The sequence below is a fragment of the Sarcophilus harrisii genome, chromosome 2, assembly GCF_902635505.1.
Source record: "Sarcophilus harrisii chromosome 2, mSarHar1.11, whole genome shotgun sequence".
NCBI classification, from domain to species: Eukaryota; Metazoa; Chordata; class Mammalia; order Dasyuromorphia; family Dasyuridae; genus Sarcophilus; species Sarcophilus harrisii.
The window spans coordinates 140,986,161-141,003,735 of NC_045427.1; the positions used below are offsets into that span (position 1 = coordinate 140,986,161).

A 17,575-nucleotide genomic window follows, 5' to 3' on the forward strand; every position below is an offset into this window, starting at 1 on the left:
TTACTCTCAGGTCATATGGAATGACCAAATGCCTCTGGCCCAAAGTAGCCATCAGTAATTCCTATGGTTGGCAGAGTGCAAAGAATATTCCCTTGACCACAGGTCCCTTCTTTGTTGCTCTTTCAAAATCTAGAAGGTAAGGCTAATAACTGCAACTGACCATTTTTGGCTTGGTTTTGATCTTGTACAAAGGGATAATTCTTAAAAGCCAATCATTTCATTCCCAATTATTAAGATTCATTCACTTATTCTAAATGAAGCCCTAAGTAGATTGAGGAGTACCAGTAGATATATCCATACTTCTTCATAGAGAGCTATAGTCAATTTTCAAAGGTTCACCACCAGCAGTCATCAGGGCTATCTCAAGGAAGCTCCTGTGATCAATCCCCTTTATTTTTCATTTCTCGTATATTCACCTCTTCCTTTTTCTTTCCACTGATACCTCCCTTTATCACTTCATGCCTGACTTTTGCAGCATTAATACAAAACAGTAGCTCACATTGTTATAATACTAAGGTTAACTTAAAATGTTTTCTTTTCTACAACCTTGTGCTTGTGCAGGAAGTATTGCCACTGCTTTCCATTTTACAAATGAGGAAACAAGTTCTTAAAGGTGACATGTTCTACCTGGAGAAAAGTCACACTCCAGAATCCAAAATCAGGTCTCCTGTCTTAAAGTTTGCCTTGTATACTGCTGTCATATCGATCTTAGGACTCAACCCTGTGTCCAATTGCTTATAGGATCTTAGAGAGGAATAGAACTTCAGTCTATCTAATGGGGTCCTCAAACTACGGCCGGCGGGCCAGATGCAGCAGCTGAGGCCATTTATCCCCCTCACCCAGGGCTATGCAGTTTCTTTATTTAAAGGCCCACAAAACAAAGCTTTTGTTTTTACTATAGTCGGGCCCTCCAACAGTCTGAGGGACAGTGAGCTGGCCCCCTATTTAAAGAGTTTGAGGACCCCTGTTCCAACCAATAAAGGAACAAGAATTTCCTTACCGCATTGATCAACATTTGCTTGAAGACCTCCCAAGAAGGAGACTCATTTGGGTCCTGAGGTGCTAAATTCAATTTTTGGAGAGTTTTAACTCTTATGTGTAGGGAGAGAGAAGGAAATTCAGAAACAAAGGTAGTGTGGCTACACAACAGTTTGTTTTTTCTGTAATTACCTCCTACAATATACGTGAAAACGCTTGTTTTATTTGGTGGTTTTTTCCAAAGTTCAGAAAAATAAAAGGAAAAATGGCTTAATTAAAAAAAAAAAAAAAATACTCCCAAGATGGAGAATGGGAGGGTCCGGGGAACTCCAGGCTTCCTCTTCCCCGGGCAATGCGCGGCCTGAGCAGTTGCCTAACGGCAACTTCTCCCACTAGTCGTTCCCCCTCTGTCTCCGAGTCTCGCTTTCCCCGTCTGTAAATGCACTACCTTACAGGACAGCCCCCGTCGGCAGTGAGGACAGCTCCAGCAACCACCTCGCAGGGCGCTGCCAGCAAGTGCAAGTTACCATGGTGACCAGTGTGTCTTCTTTTCCCTCCCCCGCTCCCTCCCCGCCCTTGCCTTCCCCTCTCCTCTAGGGCCGCTCCTCTTGGGCACCAAGCCGCAGTTCTCCTTACCCTTCTATGCCTCTCGGGCTCTTCCCTGGCGCTGCCTCTGTCCCGCACCCTCTCGGAGCCTGCGCAGAGACGGAAATCCGAGACATTTTCCAGAGAAACTACAGTCCCGGGGCACGGGAACTTGGACTCAATTTCCCAGAAGACACTTCGACATTGAATGGCTCAACGCCCTTACAACCCTTAGGAATGTGGGACACGAAAACTGCTAAGGCTGCCGGGAAGTAGAGTCCGCGCGGGGCGTTAGCGTGTGCGCAGGCGTCGTTCGATGTTGGACTTCGAGACCTGGGCTTCTGAGTACCGGCTTCGCTGAGTAAATTGCGCACGTGTGTGTGTGTGTACGCGTGTGTGAATGTGTGAGTAAGTGTTGTCCGCTCGTGTGTCCGTGTGTCTTCTTCACGGAAGCTTGTTCGGAGGCTAGGGCGTGAATAGTGTGATTTGAGGTTAGTTCAGGTCGGTGACTTTTGCGAGCTACGCTCAGATTTCTCTGTGACAAGCATTAAGTCGTGGCTCTCAGATTGGGGACTCTGCGACCCGCAAGTCTTGCCTGACCTGCATGGTAACTAGGTGCTTTGGCCCTGCTGCTTTCTCGCCGTCCCGGCTCCCAGGAGCGTTCTCTTTCTCCTGGAGAGTTGAGAGCTGGGCACGCCGCGTACATAGACATCTACACCATGGGAAGCGAAGTTGAGGCCATAGAAAACCGTAGGAGTTGAACGGGGAGAAAAGCGTCATATTAAGTAAATTTTTTTTTGACTGAGTTACGCTAGACAGATCAAACCAATATCGAAGATATGATTTACCCAGATTTTGGCGAGGCTTTTGGCAAAGGGTGTGTGTGTGATGCTTGTGAACAAGATAGCTAAGTAAGTATGGGATGGCACCATATTAGGGTCAGGTGCAAGGAATAATGAGTTGGTTTGGAAAGAGGTCTCTGATGGAGTTTCCCAAGGATCTTCACTTGGATTATGACATTTAGCATTTTGATGATTTGTAATGATTTCTGTACTTTGTCTACAGTACATTTCACTGTGAGTTGGTGAAGATGCTTTTTCCCCCTGAGAGCATCCTGCTCATCGTTTCCCATAGAACAATAATATTCCGTGACAATTACATACCACCATTTATTCAACCATTGCCAAATGGATGGGCATCCCATCAATTTCCAATTTTTCAGCCTGAGAAGAGAGTTGCTACAAATATTTTTGTATATACAGGTCCTTTTCCTTTTTTTAAATCTCTTTTGGTATTCATGTATAATAGTATATTATTAGGTCAAAGGATATACATAAATTTTTAGCTCTTTGTGCATAGGTTATATCTTCTGATCATTTATCAATTGGGGCATAGCTATTATTATTTTTTTTGTAACTTTGACTCAGTTCCCTCTGTTTGAGAAATAAGAACATATGAAAGAAACTTGCATCAAAATTCTTTTTACAATTACTATTGCTATTTCCCCCCATTTATTCTATTCTCTTTCTCCCTTCACCTGTCAATGCTCAAAAGTGTTTTGCTACTGGCTGCTCCCACTCCCAATATGCCTTCTCTTTTTTTACCCTCCACCCCTCTTTCCATATCGAATTCCCCTCTTATTTTTCTGCACAATAAGATAGATTTCTATACCCATATTGAGTATGTGTATTATTTCTTCTTTTAGCTAATTTAGATGAGAGTAAGATTCACTTAATACTTCTCTCCTCCCTCTCTTCCCATCTACAGTACAATCTTTTTCTCTTCTTTTTTTTTTAATGGCAGATAATTTACAGCATTTTAGTTCTTCCTTTTCCTTTCTCATTCCTTAATTTGTCTTTTTTTAATATATTATCCTTTCAGATTCAACTCACACCTGTGCTTTCTGTCTACATATACTGATTTTAACTGCCACAATAATGAGAAAGTTCTAACGAGTTACAAATATCCCATGTAGAAATGTAAACATATAAACCTTATGAAGTCCCTTACATTACTTTCCTGATTTCCTCTTATGCTTCTCCCTGAGTCCTGTATTTGAAAATCAGATTTTCTATTCAGCTCTGGTCTTTTCATCACAAATGCTTGAAAAATCCTGTTTCATTTAATGTCCACCTTTTCCCTTAAAGGATTATACTCAATTTTGCTAGATAGTTGATTTTTGATGTAATCCTAGCTTCACTGTTCTCTAGAATATTGTATTCCAAACTCTCTAGTCCTTTAATGTAGAAGCTGCTAAATCTTGTGTTATCCTGACTGCCTCCACTAGACTTGAATTGTTTCTTTCTGGATGCTTGCAATATTTTCTCCTTGACCTGGGAGTTCTGGAATTTGGCCATAATATTCCTAGGAGTTTTTATTCAGGGATCTCTTTCTGGAGGTAATTGGTGAGTTCTTTCAATTTCTATTTTACCTTCTGGTTCTAGAATATCCGGACAGTTTTCCTTGATAATTTCTTGAAAGTTGAAGTCTAGGCTCCTTTTTTTTAAATCATGATTTTCAGGTAGACCAATAATTTAAAATTCTCTCTAATGGATCTATTTTCCAGGTCACTTCTTTATCTAATGAGATATATCCTATTTTTTTTCTTTTTTTGATTTTGCTTTATTAAGCACCTTGATTTCTCATAAAATCATTAGCTTTTATTTGCTCAATTCTAATTTTTAAGAAGTTATTTTTCTTAGCGAACTTTTGTGCCTTCTTTCCCAATTGGCCAATTTGCTGCGTTATAAGTCATCTCTCCTTATTAACTTTTTGTATATCATTTTGTACCACTCTCAATTCTTTATCTAATTTTTCCTCTATCTCTCTTACTTGATTTTCAGAATCCTTTTTTGAGCACTAAAGAGCACAAAACTGGGCCTGAACACAATTCTTATTTTTCTTGTAGGCTTTGGATGTAGGGCATTTAATTTTGTTATCTTCTTTTGAGTGTGTGTTTGATCTTCCTTATTGCTATAATAACTTTTAATGATCAGAAACATTTTTGGTTATCTGTTCATTTTCCTAGTCTATTACTCTGCTTTTAACTCTTTGTTAAAGTAGGATTCTGTTTCCAGAGTGGAAGGGTGCTTGTCCCAAGCTTCAGGGATTTTGTGCAGTCATTTTAATTTTTTTTTTTTAATTTTTTTTTATTAAATAACTTTTTATTGACAGAACCCATGCCAGGGTAATTTTTTACATTATCCTTTGCACTCACTTCTGTTCCAGTTTTTCCCCTCCCTCCTTCCACCCTCTCCCCAAAGATGGCAAGCAGTCCTATACATGTTAAATAGATTACAGTAGATCTTGGATACAATATATGTGTGCAGAACCGAACAGTTTTCTTTTGCTCAGGGAGAATTGGATTTAGAAGGTATAAATAACCTGGGAAAAAAAAAACAAAAATACAAGCAGTTTACATTCATTTCCTAGTGTTCTTTGTTTGGGTGTAGCTGCCTCTGTCCATCCTTGATCAATTGAAACTAAGTTAGATCTTGTCTTTGTTGAAGAAATCCACTTCCATCAGAATACATCCTCATACAGTATCATTGCTGAAGTATATAATGATTTCCTGGTTCTGCTCATTTTGCTCAGCATCAGTTCATGTAAGTCTCTCCAATCCTCTCTGTATTCATCCTGCTGGTCATTTCTTACAGAACAATAATATTCCATAACATTCATATACCACAATTTACTCAACCATTCTCCAATTGATGGGCATCCATTCATTTTCCAGCTTCTGGCCACTACAAACAGGGGCTGCCACAAACATTTTGGACATACAGGTCCCTTTCCTTCTTTAGTATCTCTTTGGGGTATAAGCCCAGTAGAAACACTGCTGGATCAAAGGGTATGCACAGCTTGATAACTTTTTGGGCATAGTTCCAAATTGCTCTCCAGAATGGCTGGATGTATTCACAATTCCACCAACAATGTAACAAGTGCCCGGTTTTCCCACATCCCCTCCAACATTCTGATATCTTTCCTTCATTCTAGCCAAATCTGACAGGTGTGTAGTGTATCTGGAGTTGTCTTAATTTGCATTTCTCTGATCAATAGTGATTTGGAACACTCTTTCATATGAGTGGTAATAGTTTCAATTTCATCACCTGAAAACTGTCTGTTCATTCCCTTGACTATTTCAATTGGAGAATGGCTTGATTTCTTATAAATTAAGTCAATTTCATATATTTTGGAAATGAGGCCTTTATCAAACCTTTGACTGTAAAAATGTTTTCCCAGTTTATTGTTTCCCTTCTAATCTTGCCTGCATTAGTTTTGTTTGTACAAAAACTTTTCAATTTGATATAATCAAAATTTTCTATTTTGTAGTCAATAGTGAGTGATCTCTAGTTCTTCTTTGGTCATAAATTCCTTCCTCTTCCACAGGTCTGAGAAGTAAACTATCCTATGCTCTTCCAATTTATTTATAATCTCATTCTTTATGCCTAGATCATGAACCCATTTTGACCTTATCTTGGGTATCGGTGTTAGTGTGGGTCAATGCCTAGTTTCTGCCATACTAATTTCCAATTTTCCCAGCAATTTTTGTCAAATAATGCATTCTTATCCCCAAAACTGGGGTCTTTGGGTTCGTCAAACACTAGATAATTAAAGTTATTGGTTGTTTTGTCCTTTGAACCTAACCTATTCCATTGATCAACTAGTCTATTTCTTAGCCAGTACCAGATAGTTTTAGTAACTGCTGCCTTATAATATAATTTTAGATCTGATACAGCTAGGCCACCTTCATTTGATTTTTTTTTTCATTAATTCCCTTGAAATTCTTGACCTTTTGTTTTTCCATATGAACTTTATTTTTTCTAGGTCATCAAAATAGTTTTTGGCAAGTCTGATTGATATAGCGCTAAATAAATAGATTAGTTTAGGTAGTATTGTCATCTTTATTATATTTGCTCACCCAATCCAAGAGCATTTAATATTTTCCAGTTAGTTAGATCAGATTTAATTTGTGTGGAAAGTGTTTTGTAGTTTTGCTCATAAAGTTTCTGATTTTCCCTTGGCAGATAGATTCCTAAATATTTTATACTATCAGTAGTTACTTTAAATGGGATTTCTCTTTGTAACTTTGACTGTTGGATTTTGTTAGTGATATATAAGAATGCTGATGACTTATGTGGGTTTATTTTATAACCAGCAACTTTGCTAAAATTGTGGATTATTTCTAATAACTTTTTAGTAGAATCTCTGGGGTTCTCTAAGTATACCATCATATCATCAGTAAAGAGTGATAATTTGGTTTCCTCATTGCCTATTCTTATTCCTTTAATATCTTTCTCAGCTCTTATTGCCATAGCTAGCATTTCTAATACAATATTAAATAGTAACGGTGATAGTGGGCAACCTTGTTTCACTCCTGATCTTATTGGGAATGGTTGCAGTTTGTCCCCATTACATATGATGCTTACTGCTGGTTTTAAATAGATGCTACTGATTATTTTAAGGAAAAGTCCATTTATTCCTATACTCTCAAGTGTTTTTAATAGGAATGGATGTTGGATTTTATCAAATGCTTTTTCTGCATCTATTGAGATGATCATATGGTTTTTGTTAGTTTGGTTATTAATATGGTCAATTATGCTGATAGTTTTCCTAATATTGAACCAGCCCTGTGCAGTCATTTTTAGAAATCTTTCTAGGGACCTGACCACAAGTTTACTTTTCGGTCCTGGAATTGTTAGGAACTTTCTTACCCCACTGTAGCTGTAAGATCTAGTGTGCTTTGCTGGTGCTGAGGCTAGGGCTGCAGCTGTGCTGGCGTGGCTGCACTGGGATTGTGTGCTGGATTCCCACCTTGTTGCCCCAGATCTTTTCTGCTGTCCTTCCAAGTTGTCTCCGGTGGTTTAGAGATCCCTAGACCCATTCTTGTGTTGCTGGCATGGGGCTGGGGCTGCACTGGTGCAGCCTTCCCCAGGCCTGCATATTGGCCTCCCACCCTGGCATCACAGATCTTTTCTGCTGACCGTCTAAGTGGGCTTTGGCTAGAAAGTGTTCTACACCTTCTTTATGGATGTTTTGAAGCTCTAACTTTTGATTAGAGTTATTATTTAAAGGAATTTAGAGTGATTTGGGGGAAAGGTTGGCGAGTTCCTGCCCTTACTCTGCCATCTTGGCTTTGCCTCAAGATATTTTTGTATGTTAAAATTAGCAGATAGATTTTTATTTTAATCAATAACTAGTAGCTTTTACATGTCAGGGCTTGGAAAATATAGTTAGCTATATTCTTAATTTCAATTTTCTACAAATTTGAGATCCTAATATTTTGCTTCTAAAAATTCACAGTAGAATTCTCTGCTTGCCAAACACTAGCAATATATTGATTCTTTATGTTTGTATCTTAGGTGATTTCTCTGTTTTGGATCCTTGACTATTTACTAAGCAACTGTGGTTTATAATTTCTTAATGCTGATTTCCTCCCCCACCTCCCCTTTATCATTTTATCAGCCCTTGATCAGTGATCCAACCTTTGTGACTCCAGAGGATTTGTGCTCTCTCAGGGAGAAAAATAATTATACTCTTTTCTCCCTTCCCCTATTTTCCCAAAAGTCGATGCAGGCAATAATCTGATCCTTTCTTGATCTCCAGATTCTTTAATTCCTTGCTCTACAGGGAAAACTCCGGTTCCTGAAGAGAATTCCATTCAACTTAAAAATAAAATCAAGAATACACATTTGATGAATTTTCAGATAATTTTAATACCAGGAGGGACCAAGTCCTTGACAGAAACCAGACCTACTGCAGGAGATGAGATGTCCATGTTTGAAGTTAGAAATTCATATTAAAAAAAATTTCATCCCTTTCAATACCAGGGTAATTTGACCATCATAGCCCAACAAGCTGGATGGGAAATATGATGTCCAGAGAGCAGTAAGAAGGTGAAGAATTTGATCCAAAGACTTTTACCATATAAAGGTGAGAATGGTAAAAATTTGACCAAATAGAGGTGAAAATGATTTTTTTAAAAAATCGAGACTCGGGTAAAAGAAAAGTACCATAACTAGATCATGGTTTGACCCTTTTTTAACTGAGTGAGCATGTTTAAGAATTCATCTGTTACTATCAAAATCAGTATAAACTGAGGCACAGCGTTGTGTTCCATGCAAGTTCAATTTGCTGATAAGGCTAACCCTTACTAATAATTACCTCCTCAGCAAGCCAAAAGTCCCTGAGTAAAGACACATGCGTTATTTTTATAGACAAAAGAGGGAGCATCCAAAAACTAGAAAGCAGTATTATAAATTGGAAATGTTTTCCCATGATTAGTTACAAAGCTTATAAGCATCATAGATGAGGAAAACAATATGATTGATTACACAGTCTGAAGCAGGACTGGCATGAGGAATGATATGATTGCTAGAAATTAGGAATGAGTGGCTAGCAACAATCCCTCCTTCATCCTGTCACTAAGAAATGTTCATTGTTTCACTCCAAAACCTAGAGAGATTGCCTTTCTTATTTCTTCTTAAATCTTTATATCTGAAATAAAGTGAGTAATAGCTAGGATTTCTTTACCATTAAAAGTCTGTCACATGTTACTATTTTGTTTCCTTTCCCATTTCTTATCTGATAGGATTTAACCAAGAATGGTGTGACATAGTGGATAATGTTTGAGGTATTTACTAAGAAGTAATGAAAAATGATTTTCACAAGTACTTTATTGAATCATCATAAAACAAGACCAGTCTCCTTCCATGTCTCTCTCTTTTCTTCCCCAGCCTCCAATTCTCAGGACTCTGCCTTTTTGTAAGAGAAAAAGGACAGAAAAGGGAGTAATGCCAGCATTCCTGGCTGTCAGGTACCAGGTGAATGGGGTTTTTCTTTCTCCTGAAATGGTGTCATAATTTCCAGATAATGGCAACTTTTCCACGTTCCATAGATCTTCTCTGCTCAGATGGGGTGAGAAGAATATCTTTCATTAATTGAGGCTCTTCCTCAGTAGGGCCCAGAGCTAGGCCCAGTGACATGTGCTTTCTAACTTAGGTCACAGGCCTCTACTTTTCCCCTTTCCTGACAGAATCATTACAGGAACACTTCCTATCAATTTCCTCTGTCTCTCGCTGAGCAAGAATGAGTGAGTGTCTTTGTATTTTAGGAAGCAGTGACATTCAAGGATGTGGCCGTGAACTTTAGCCAGGAGGAGTGGGGACAGTTGAACCCGGCTCAGAGGGTCCTGTACAGGGATGTGATGCTGGAGAACTATGGGAACCTGGTCTCACTGGGTAAGCAAGTCTGCCCAATCTTAAGAAAATGTTCCTCTGTTAAATGGGAGTGAGTACAGAGATGGGCCCGGAATCATTTATATTTCACTGTGGCCGTGTCTGAAGTATAGTCATATAAGAGACACAGAAACTACTTTGAAACCTTGCTGGACTGGGATATAAATGAAGGTAATGAACATCCTTCTGCTTAGGGAAAGTGGGATGCTAGAGACTTTTTTTTTTTTTTTTTTTTTGAAAAATCTGAGTGTCTCCATAATAAGAAGTAGAGGAGCAAATAGAGGGTACAGAAGCCTCTAGCATTCAGAAGGGTGGGGGAGGAGCTCAAAAGGAAGTGGAGGAGTCACCTGTCAAGAATTGGCAGGGTGGGAAAATGGGGCAGAGCTCCTTGGATTATTCAGAGCTTCTAGTAGGCCTTAATGTGTACTGTGAAGTCAATGTTATGGAATATGGGACAATAGAATTTTTTGAATCCTGGGTAGGAGAGAAAAAACCTTGATAGAGATGGCTGCACTGCCTATGTGTTTCACTTATATTGGTCTCTAAACTGTGAATATCTAGAACCACACAAAGCAGGTTTAGCGACAGGTTTTTAGAGCTTGAGCAGCAGTTTAATTAATCAGTTTCAAACTGAGGAATGCAGTTTACAAATCAGAATCTCTCCTGGGAAGGAGAATTGTTTCAGTAAAGGTAGATAATTTTATACACAAAGCACAAGTGGAAAGGGAGGGGGAAGATGGATTACAATACAGTCATTCCCAGGATTTGAGCAGTTTCCCATAACAAGCCCAACAAGTGGAAGACAAAACAATTTTTTTGAGTGTTTCAAATCTTGAGGGTTGTGACTACCCCTCCCCAGTTCTGTGACAGGGACAGCTTTCTGTAGTTCTTGATTTCTGTAGTTCTTGATTTGCTTCACTTTTCATACACAGGTACAGAACAGCACAAAAATGTAGCCATTGTCAGAATGATTGATAATTTTAAAGTACATTGTGAATTTCTGACTCCCAAGCCAGAAAAGGGAGCTTTAAGAATTCTAATTAATATGTTCATTACACATATATCAGTTAATATGAAAATCATACTTTCCTTTTCCAGAGCTCAGAAGTAAATAGAAAGACCAAGATATTATAAAGAGTTAATGAGTGTTTATGAGTATAGTTGTGTCAAAATTGCATTCATGATTTCTGGGACAGGTCTGTGTTTTTAGACAAAGTTCTATGATCATGGCTAAGATACAAAGTCTTGGTGAGCCTCAGTTTCCACATTTCTGAAGTGGGAATAATTCCCATCATATTGACTTCATAGGTTTATAATAACATTATGACAGTACATGTAAAGAATTTGCAAACAGTGTCATCCATATAAATGTTGGCTGATACTGATATTTCCTTTCCACCATTAGGACTTCCCATATCTAAACCTGATGTGATTTTCCAGTTGGAACAAGGCAGAGAGCCATGGTTTCTTGATCTGCCAAGAGCTATAGAGAGAGATTTGCCAAAAAATTCTTTGATGGGTGAGTGATTGAGAACCAGAAATAAAGAAATCACTGGAAATACAGCATAGCAGTTTGTGAGACGGCTGTTTTAAGTAGTGTTGAGACCTACTACAGTTGTTATTGCCATGAACGACCCATGGAGGAAAGCTATGTCTCCTTTCTTTCCTATCACCTTTTCCTCAGATGGGATTCCTCTCCTCTTTTCGTGTGTATTTTACTGTCTATTAGCACATCCTCTCAATTTGCCTTTTCTTGAATCCACCTCCCTTACTAAAATTTCATTTTTCTGGATTTCCTCATGTAATTTATTCTTTGCCCTTCCTACTCATTAGACTGCTCCACATAGCACATTGTTCTAGTGATTTTTCCCATAGTCCAAACATTTCATGTTTGCTGCTTACTTTGCTCACTGCTACATGTACTAGAAAAAGCTAGTCACTTTTTTTAAGCTTCTTACAGAGCAAGGTGCCCTACACCCATTTTTTGTTTCATGCTTCCTATACTGTGCTTGACTAGGTGTTTTGGTGGGATTATTTTCAGTTTCATTATCTTTTCTACTGGAACTTTTTCTTTTCTTTTCTTTTTTTAACTGACCAGAGAATAGATTATAGTTGTGTTTTCTCTTGGTTTCAGACTGGAAGAATTGTTGTGAGATCCAGGAATCATCTCCAAAGCAGAAAATTTCACAAGTAGAATCATTAGGAATATTAATGGTTCCAGTAAACTCTGAATGTAGAGTTCATATGCCTGCTAGCCCATTGGATAGGAAGAAGGAAAACTCTGAAAGGGAGACATTCCTTTCCCATGAGAAAGATTCTAGGCAACTGTTAATTATTCCCTCTAAATTCACCACAAAGGAGCAAGCCCAACAATACGGTCAGTGTGGAGAAACTATTGGCTGTTCGTCTATTACTCGGCATCAGAGAAGTAATACTGGAGAGAGTTCTTATGAATGTAATGAATGTGGGAAAATCTTTAGCTGGAAATGTAATCTTACACGACATCTGCTAACACATACTGGGAAAAAACCTTATAAATGTAAGGAATGTGGAAAATCCTTCTTGAACCATTCTTACCTTACTTCTCATAAGCGAATTCATACTGGAGAGAAGCCCTATGAATGTGGTGAATGTGGGAAAGCTTTCTCTAAACATTCATCCCTTACTGAACATGAACGAATTCATACTGGAGAGAAGCCTTATCAATGTAATGAATGTGGAAAAGCTTTTAGACATAGAAGTGCTATTATGAGACATCATATGACTCATACAGGAGATAGTCCCTATAAATGTAGTGAATGTGGGAAACTATTCTTAAACCCTTCATCCCTTATGGTTCATGAAAGAATTCATACTGGAGAGAAGCCCTATGAATGTGATGAATGTGGAAAAACCTTTGCTAGGCATTCATCCCTTTCTCTACATCAGAGGATTCATACTCAAGAGAAGTCCTATGGATGTGATGAATGTGAAAAAAGCTTCTTTGACTTTTCATCACTTACTCGACATCAAAAAACCCATTCTGGAGAGAAACCATATTTATGCAGTGTGTGTGGAAAAACTTTTTGTAGCAAGGCATCTATCATCCAACATCAGCGACGTTATGCCAGAGAGTAATCCTGAGAATATGATGTCTTGAACAAAATTTCAATTAGATTTATCACTTTGTTAAATGCCAAAGGGTCAAGTTAGTACAAAATTGGTGCTACCTAAAACAAATCTTTTCATATGTACTTCCCCTAAGCCAGTATGGTTTCTCCTAAGCAATGATGATTTTAAAAGGAAAAAGTCAATTTTGGAAAGACTGTCGGGGGAAAAAAGGCATGCTGTAATACTATCAATAGAACCATGAATTGTTTCCTCTTTTTAATAGCCTTAGATAATATCTACAAAATTTTATATCTTTTGAATAAGTCATTCAGTACTAGAACTATATTCTAAGAATGTCAGAATTGATTCCTCCATCATAGGGACAGAGAGGAGGAAAAGAAGAGCCTGTCTCTACAAAACTATTCATAGTACATTGTGAAATTTAGTGTATTACAGTATTGGACTATTATTGCAGGATCAGAAGTGACTAAACTGTGTATGTGTGTATATATATATATATATATATATATATATACACACATATATATATATATATGAATAACAAAATCCATAAAACATTTAAAGGGTAGAAAGGAATGGAAATAAGATAATTTTGATATCAATAGACACATTTTAAATATTTTTAAATTGCCTATGTTTGAATTTTCTTAAATGGTTTATTTGAATGTTTTTATTGATAACTAAATTTTTTATTTTATATTTTATATATACAGGTTAGTATTTTATTATTTCAATGGATCTCTTATTGTATTAATGTGGGTACTCTGTCCAGCAATATAGATTATCATCCCTCTTTGCCTTACATTTTTTCCCACTCCTGTCCAAGTCTTTTTCATACATTCTAATTTAGATAAGACTCAATTCAAGTGATGGAGGTTTCTTCTAAGTCTCTTGACATTTAGTCACCAATACAGCAGGTAGATGCCCAACTGTTATCCCTTGTACTTTCTATATGACTCCCTCACTCTTGTAATTTATATCTCTGACAGACAATATCTTACTCATGGCTTTTCTTACATAATTTTGCATTAGTAAGATGGTTGAAGTGTCTACTATCTCCATCATTTATGTTTTCATTGCCCATAATATGGTCTTCAATTTTGATTCCTGATGTTTTCACAAAATCATGGTGTTTGGGAATTGGAGGAGATTTAGCCATTTAGCCCAATGAAAGGGGTCTGTACTGTAATGTACCCAAAAAACAGTCACCCAGCTATTTATTGAAGACCTCTAGGGAGACAAAATTCACCACCTTTCTAGACAGACCATTCTTTTTTCAGACACTATCTTATATTATTAGGTAGTTTTTCCTGACTTCAAGGCTAAATAAATATGTCCCATTTTTTTCAGTTTCTATCCATTCTTCCTAGTTCTCTTCTTTAGGCCAAATAAAGTCCCTTCTCTAGATGATATTCCTTTATACTTCAAGACAGTTATAATGTACCCCCAACTTTTGTCGAGGCTAAACATACCCTTTTTCTTCAATTGATTCTCATATGGTATAAACTCAAGGTCCTTCATCTTGGCTGTCATTATAAATTCTCCAGTTTATCAATAAAACAAGGTGATTCACAATATTCCAAGTGAAATATGATGAGATCAGAGTACAGTGCACCCATAATTACATTTAATTTTATTTCTAGAAGTTATGTCCTTCTTAAATGGAACCAAAGATCACATTAGTTTTATTGGCTATTGAATCACACAATTACTGAAACTGAGTTTTTGATTCACTAAAATCCCCATATCTTTTTTAAAACAGCGATTTTTCTATCCATGATTTCCCCATCTTAAACTTAGGAAGTTGGAAATTGTTTTGTATTCAAGTATAAGAATTCCTATTTATCCATTTTGGATATTACCTTTGGATATGTATAGCCTAATACTATATGGCCTGGGTATTTAAAAACCTTTAATGGTATTTTATTTTTTCAAATACATGTAAAATACATGTAAAGATAGTTTCTAACATTCCTTTTTGTAAGACTTTTTGTTCCAAATCTTTCTCCCTCTTTACTACTCCCCTCTCCAAGACAGCAAGCAATCTGCTATAGTTTAAATATGAACAATTCTTTTAATTATATTTCCATATTTGTCATGTTATGGAAGAAAAATCAGACCAAAAGGGAAAAAAATCTCAAGAAAGGAAAACAACAAAAAAGGTGAAAATAACTGCTTTAATTCACATTCAGTCTCCATATCTCTCTTTCTGGATGTGGATGGCATTTTCCATCCCAAGTCTATTTGCCTTGAATTACTGCATTGTTGTGTACAATATTCTCTTGGTTCTGCTCACTTTACTCAACATCAGTTCATGTAAGTCTTCCTAGGCTTTTCTGAAATCAACCTACTGATCATTTTTTATAGAACAGTAATATTATATAACATCTATATACCATAATTTATTCAGCCATTCCTCAACAGATAAGCATCTATCTACTCAGTTCCCAGTTCCTTGCCACTGCTACACAAAGAGCTGCTACAAACATTTTTGCACATGTGGTTTCTTTTCCCTTTTTTATGATCTCTTTGGGCAACAGACCTAGAAATGACACCGCTGGATCAAAAGGCAGGCACAGTTTAATAACCCTTTGAGCATAGTTCCACATGCTCTCCAGAAAAGTTGAATCATTTTACAACTTCAATAACATGTATTAGTATCCCAGTTTTCCTACATCTCCAATATTGATCATTATCCTTTCTTGTTATCTTAGCCAATCTGAGAGGTATGAAGTGGTACCTCAATTATCTTAATTTTTATTTCTCTAATCAATAATGATTTGGACCCTTTTTTTATATAATTAGAAATGGCAGTAATTTTTTCATCTGAAAATTGCCTATTCACATCTTTTTACCATTTATTAATTGGGGAATGGCTTATATTCTTACAAATTTGAGTCTGTTCTCTAAATAATTTAGAAATTAGAAATTTAGAATTATCAAAAATGCTGGTTCTAAAAAATTTTTTTCCAGCTTTCTGTTTCTAATCTTTAGCCTGGGGATTTTTAACCTTTTTGTGTGTCATAGGCCCTTTCACAGAGTTGTGTTTTTAAATTTATAAATGAAACAGGATTACTAAGGAAGTTAGTTATGGTGATGTGTAATCCATAATCTATGTTACTGTTTAGAGAGTGAGACTGGTAGGTTTGCTTGAATTGGGGACTTCTTAATTGTAGTAGAGCTGAAACTTTTTGATATCCCACACCAATGTGGTAAATCCCTGAGCTACCAAAGAAGAGAAAAATCAGATCATGTTGGAAAAATAGAAGCTTAAAGCTTCTGTGCTGATAAATATTGGCCTCTCTGACTTGCCACTTCAAGCCTAGGTGAAATAGGGAAACCCTCTTTCCTCCTCAAAAAATGGTTACAAAAGAAACCAGTCATATTGAAATACTTATAAAAAAAGTTCATTTTTCTCAGACTAAGAACCTGCTGATGCCCCAGTTGCTTATTCTTTGTAACCACTCTCTGTAGTATCTGACCAGAGATATACAGAGGCAGTTTTCAACTGTTGCTGTCCTTTTTACTGTAACATCCCTTTGATTTGAAAGGCATCTGGTAAATACATTCTTATAAGCATTTGTTAGGTGTACACTAGCTCTTGCCAGGATTTCTTCAACTCTGCATCATAAGAAATGATCCAGAGACTCAAATCTGTTTCTCAAGTACCACCTTAGCTTTTCTCAATTAAATTTTCTTTTTCATTGTCTTCAATGGTTAATGAAAAGGAAAACAGTTTGTACCTCTGTGATCTTGTTTCTTGCCCAAGACTTAATAATTGTTGGCAATGTTCTTCTGGAGTTGTTGTTTGTGTATCACCAGAGGTGGATAGATTTCATTAAATATCCAAGTATTTAATAAGCACAATCGCTATGTTGTAGATACATGAAAGACAACGGAGCTTCCTGTTAATTGTTATCAGTACACCTGATCACCAAGTGCTATCACTCTTCTTCCTCTTCCCCTTTTTTGAAGATCTTTTACTTAATAGTTTCTGTAGTTCTATGAGAGCATCCAATTATCTTTAGGATAAGCCTCAATTTTTTTTTCTCATTAAACATTTCTCCCTTAGCTTCTCTTCAAGCAAAACAAATTCCTATATTGCACCATAAAAAGATATGTCTTTTTCTGCATCTTGAACCCATCATCTTTTTACTAGGACATAAATAGTATTCTTCATCATTTATTCTTTGGATTCATGTTTAATCATTGCATTGATCAGAGTTCTTAAATTTTTAAAGTTACAATCCTAGCTGTTATTGTATAACTTGGCCTGATTCTACTTACTTTACTTTCTCAGTATACAGAAGTCTTTCAGGTATTTTTTAAAACAATCTCTGCTTTATTTTTAATTTTTTAAGGCACAATAGTTTCCTATTATGTTAGAATACCATAATTTGTTCAGTCATTCTCCAAATAATGTGTATTTCCTTTGTTTTTTGCCACCACAAAAACAAAACAGAACCAAAAAAGCCTACTTAAATATTTTTAAATATATGGGTCTTTTTCTTATTTCTTTGCTTCTCTGAATATATGGTTAGAAGTTTTATTATTAAATCAAAGGGTATGCACAATTTAGTAGCTTTCCAAAATTATTGTACTAATTCACAAGTCTGTAAGGAATGCATTAATATATTTTACAAAACACCTCTAGCAGTTGTCAT

At 36.7% G+C, this 17,575-nt stretch overlaps 1 protein-coding gene across 2 annotated transcripts; it reads left to right on the plus strand.

Moving 5' to 3' along the window:
* The first annotated feature begins 8,147 nt into the window (after nucleotides 1–8,147).
* On the plus strand, nucleotides 8,148–13,411 carry LOC116421431 (zinc finger protein 2-like). Of its 2 annotated transcripts, XM_031950969.1 has the most exons (5): nucleotides 8,148–8,496; nucleotides 9,300–9,386; nucleotides 9,677–9,803; nucleotides 11,206–11,319; nucleotides 11,935–13,411. In XM_031950969.1, exons 2-5 carry the CDS (start codon nucleotides 9,357–9,359, stop codon nucleotides 12,915–12,917), a joined length of 1,254 nt encoding a protein of 417 aa, XP_031806829.1. In that variant the 5' UTR covers nucleotides 8,148–8,496; nucleotides 9,300–9,356; the 3' UTR covers nucleotides 12,918–13,411. The 2 variants fall into 2 exon arrangements, with proteins under 2 accessions (XP_031806829.1, XP_031806828.1); XM_031950968.1 differs by having other exon boundaries at nucleotides 8,148–9,386.
* Nucleotides 13,412–17,575: the final 4,164 nt, after the last annotated feature.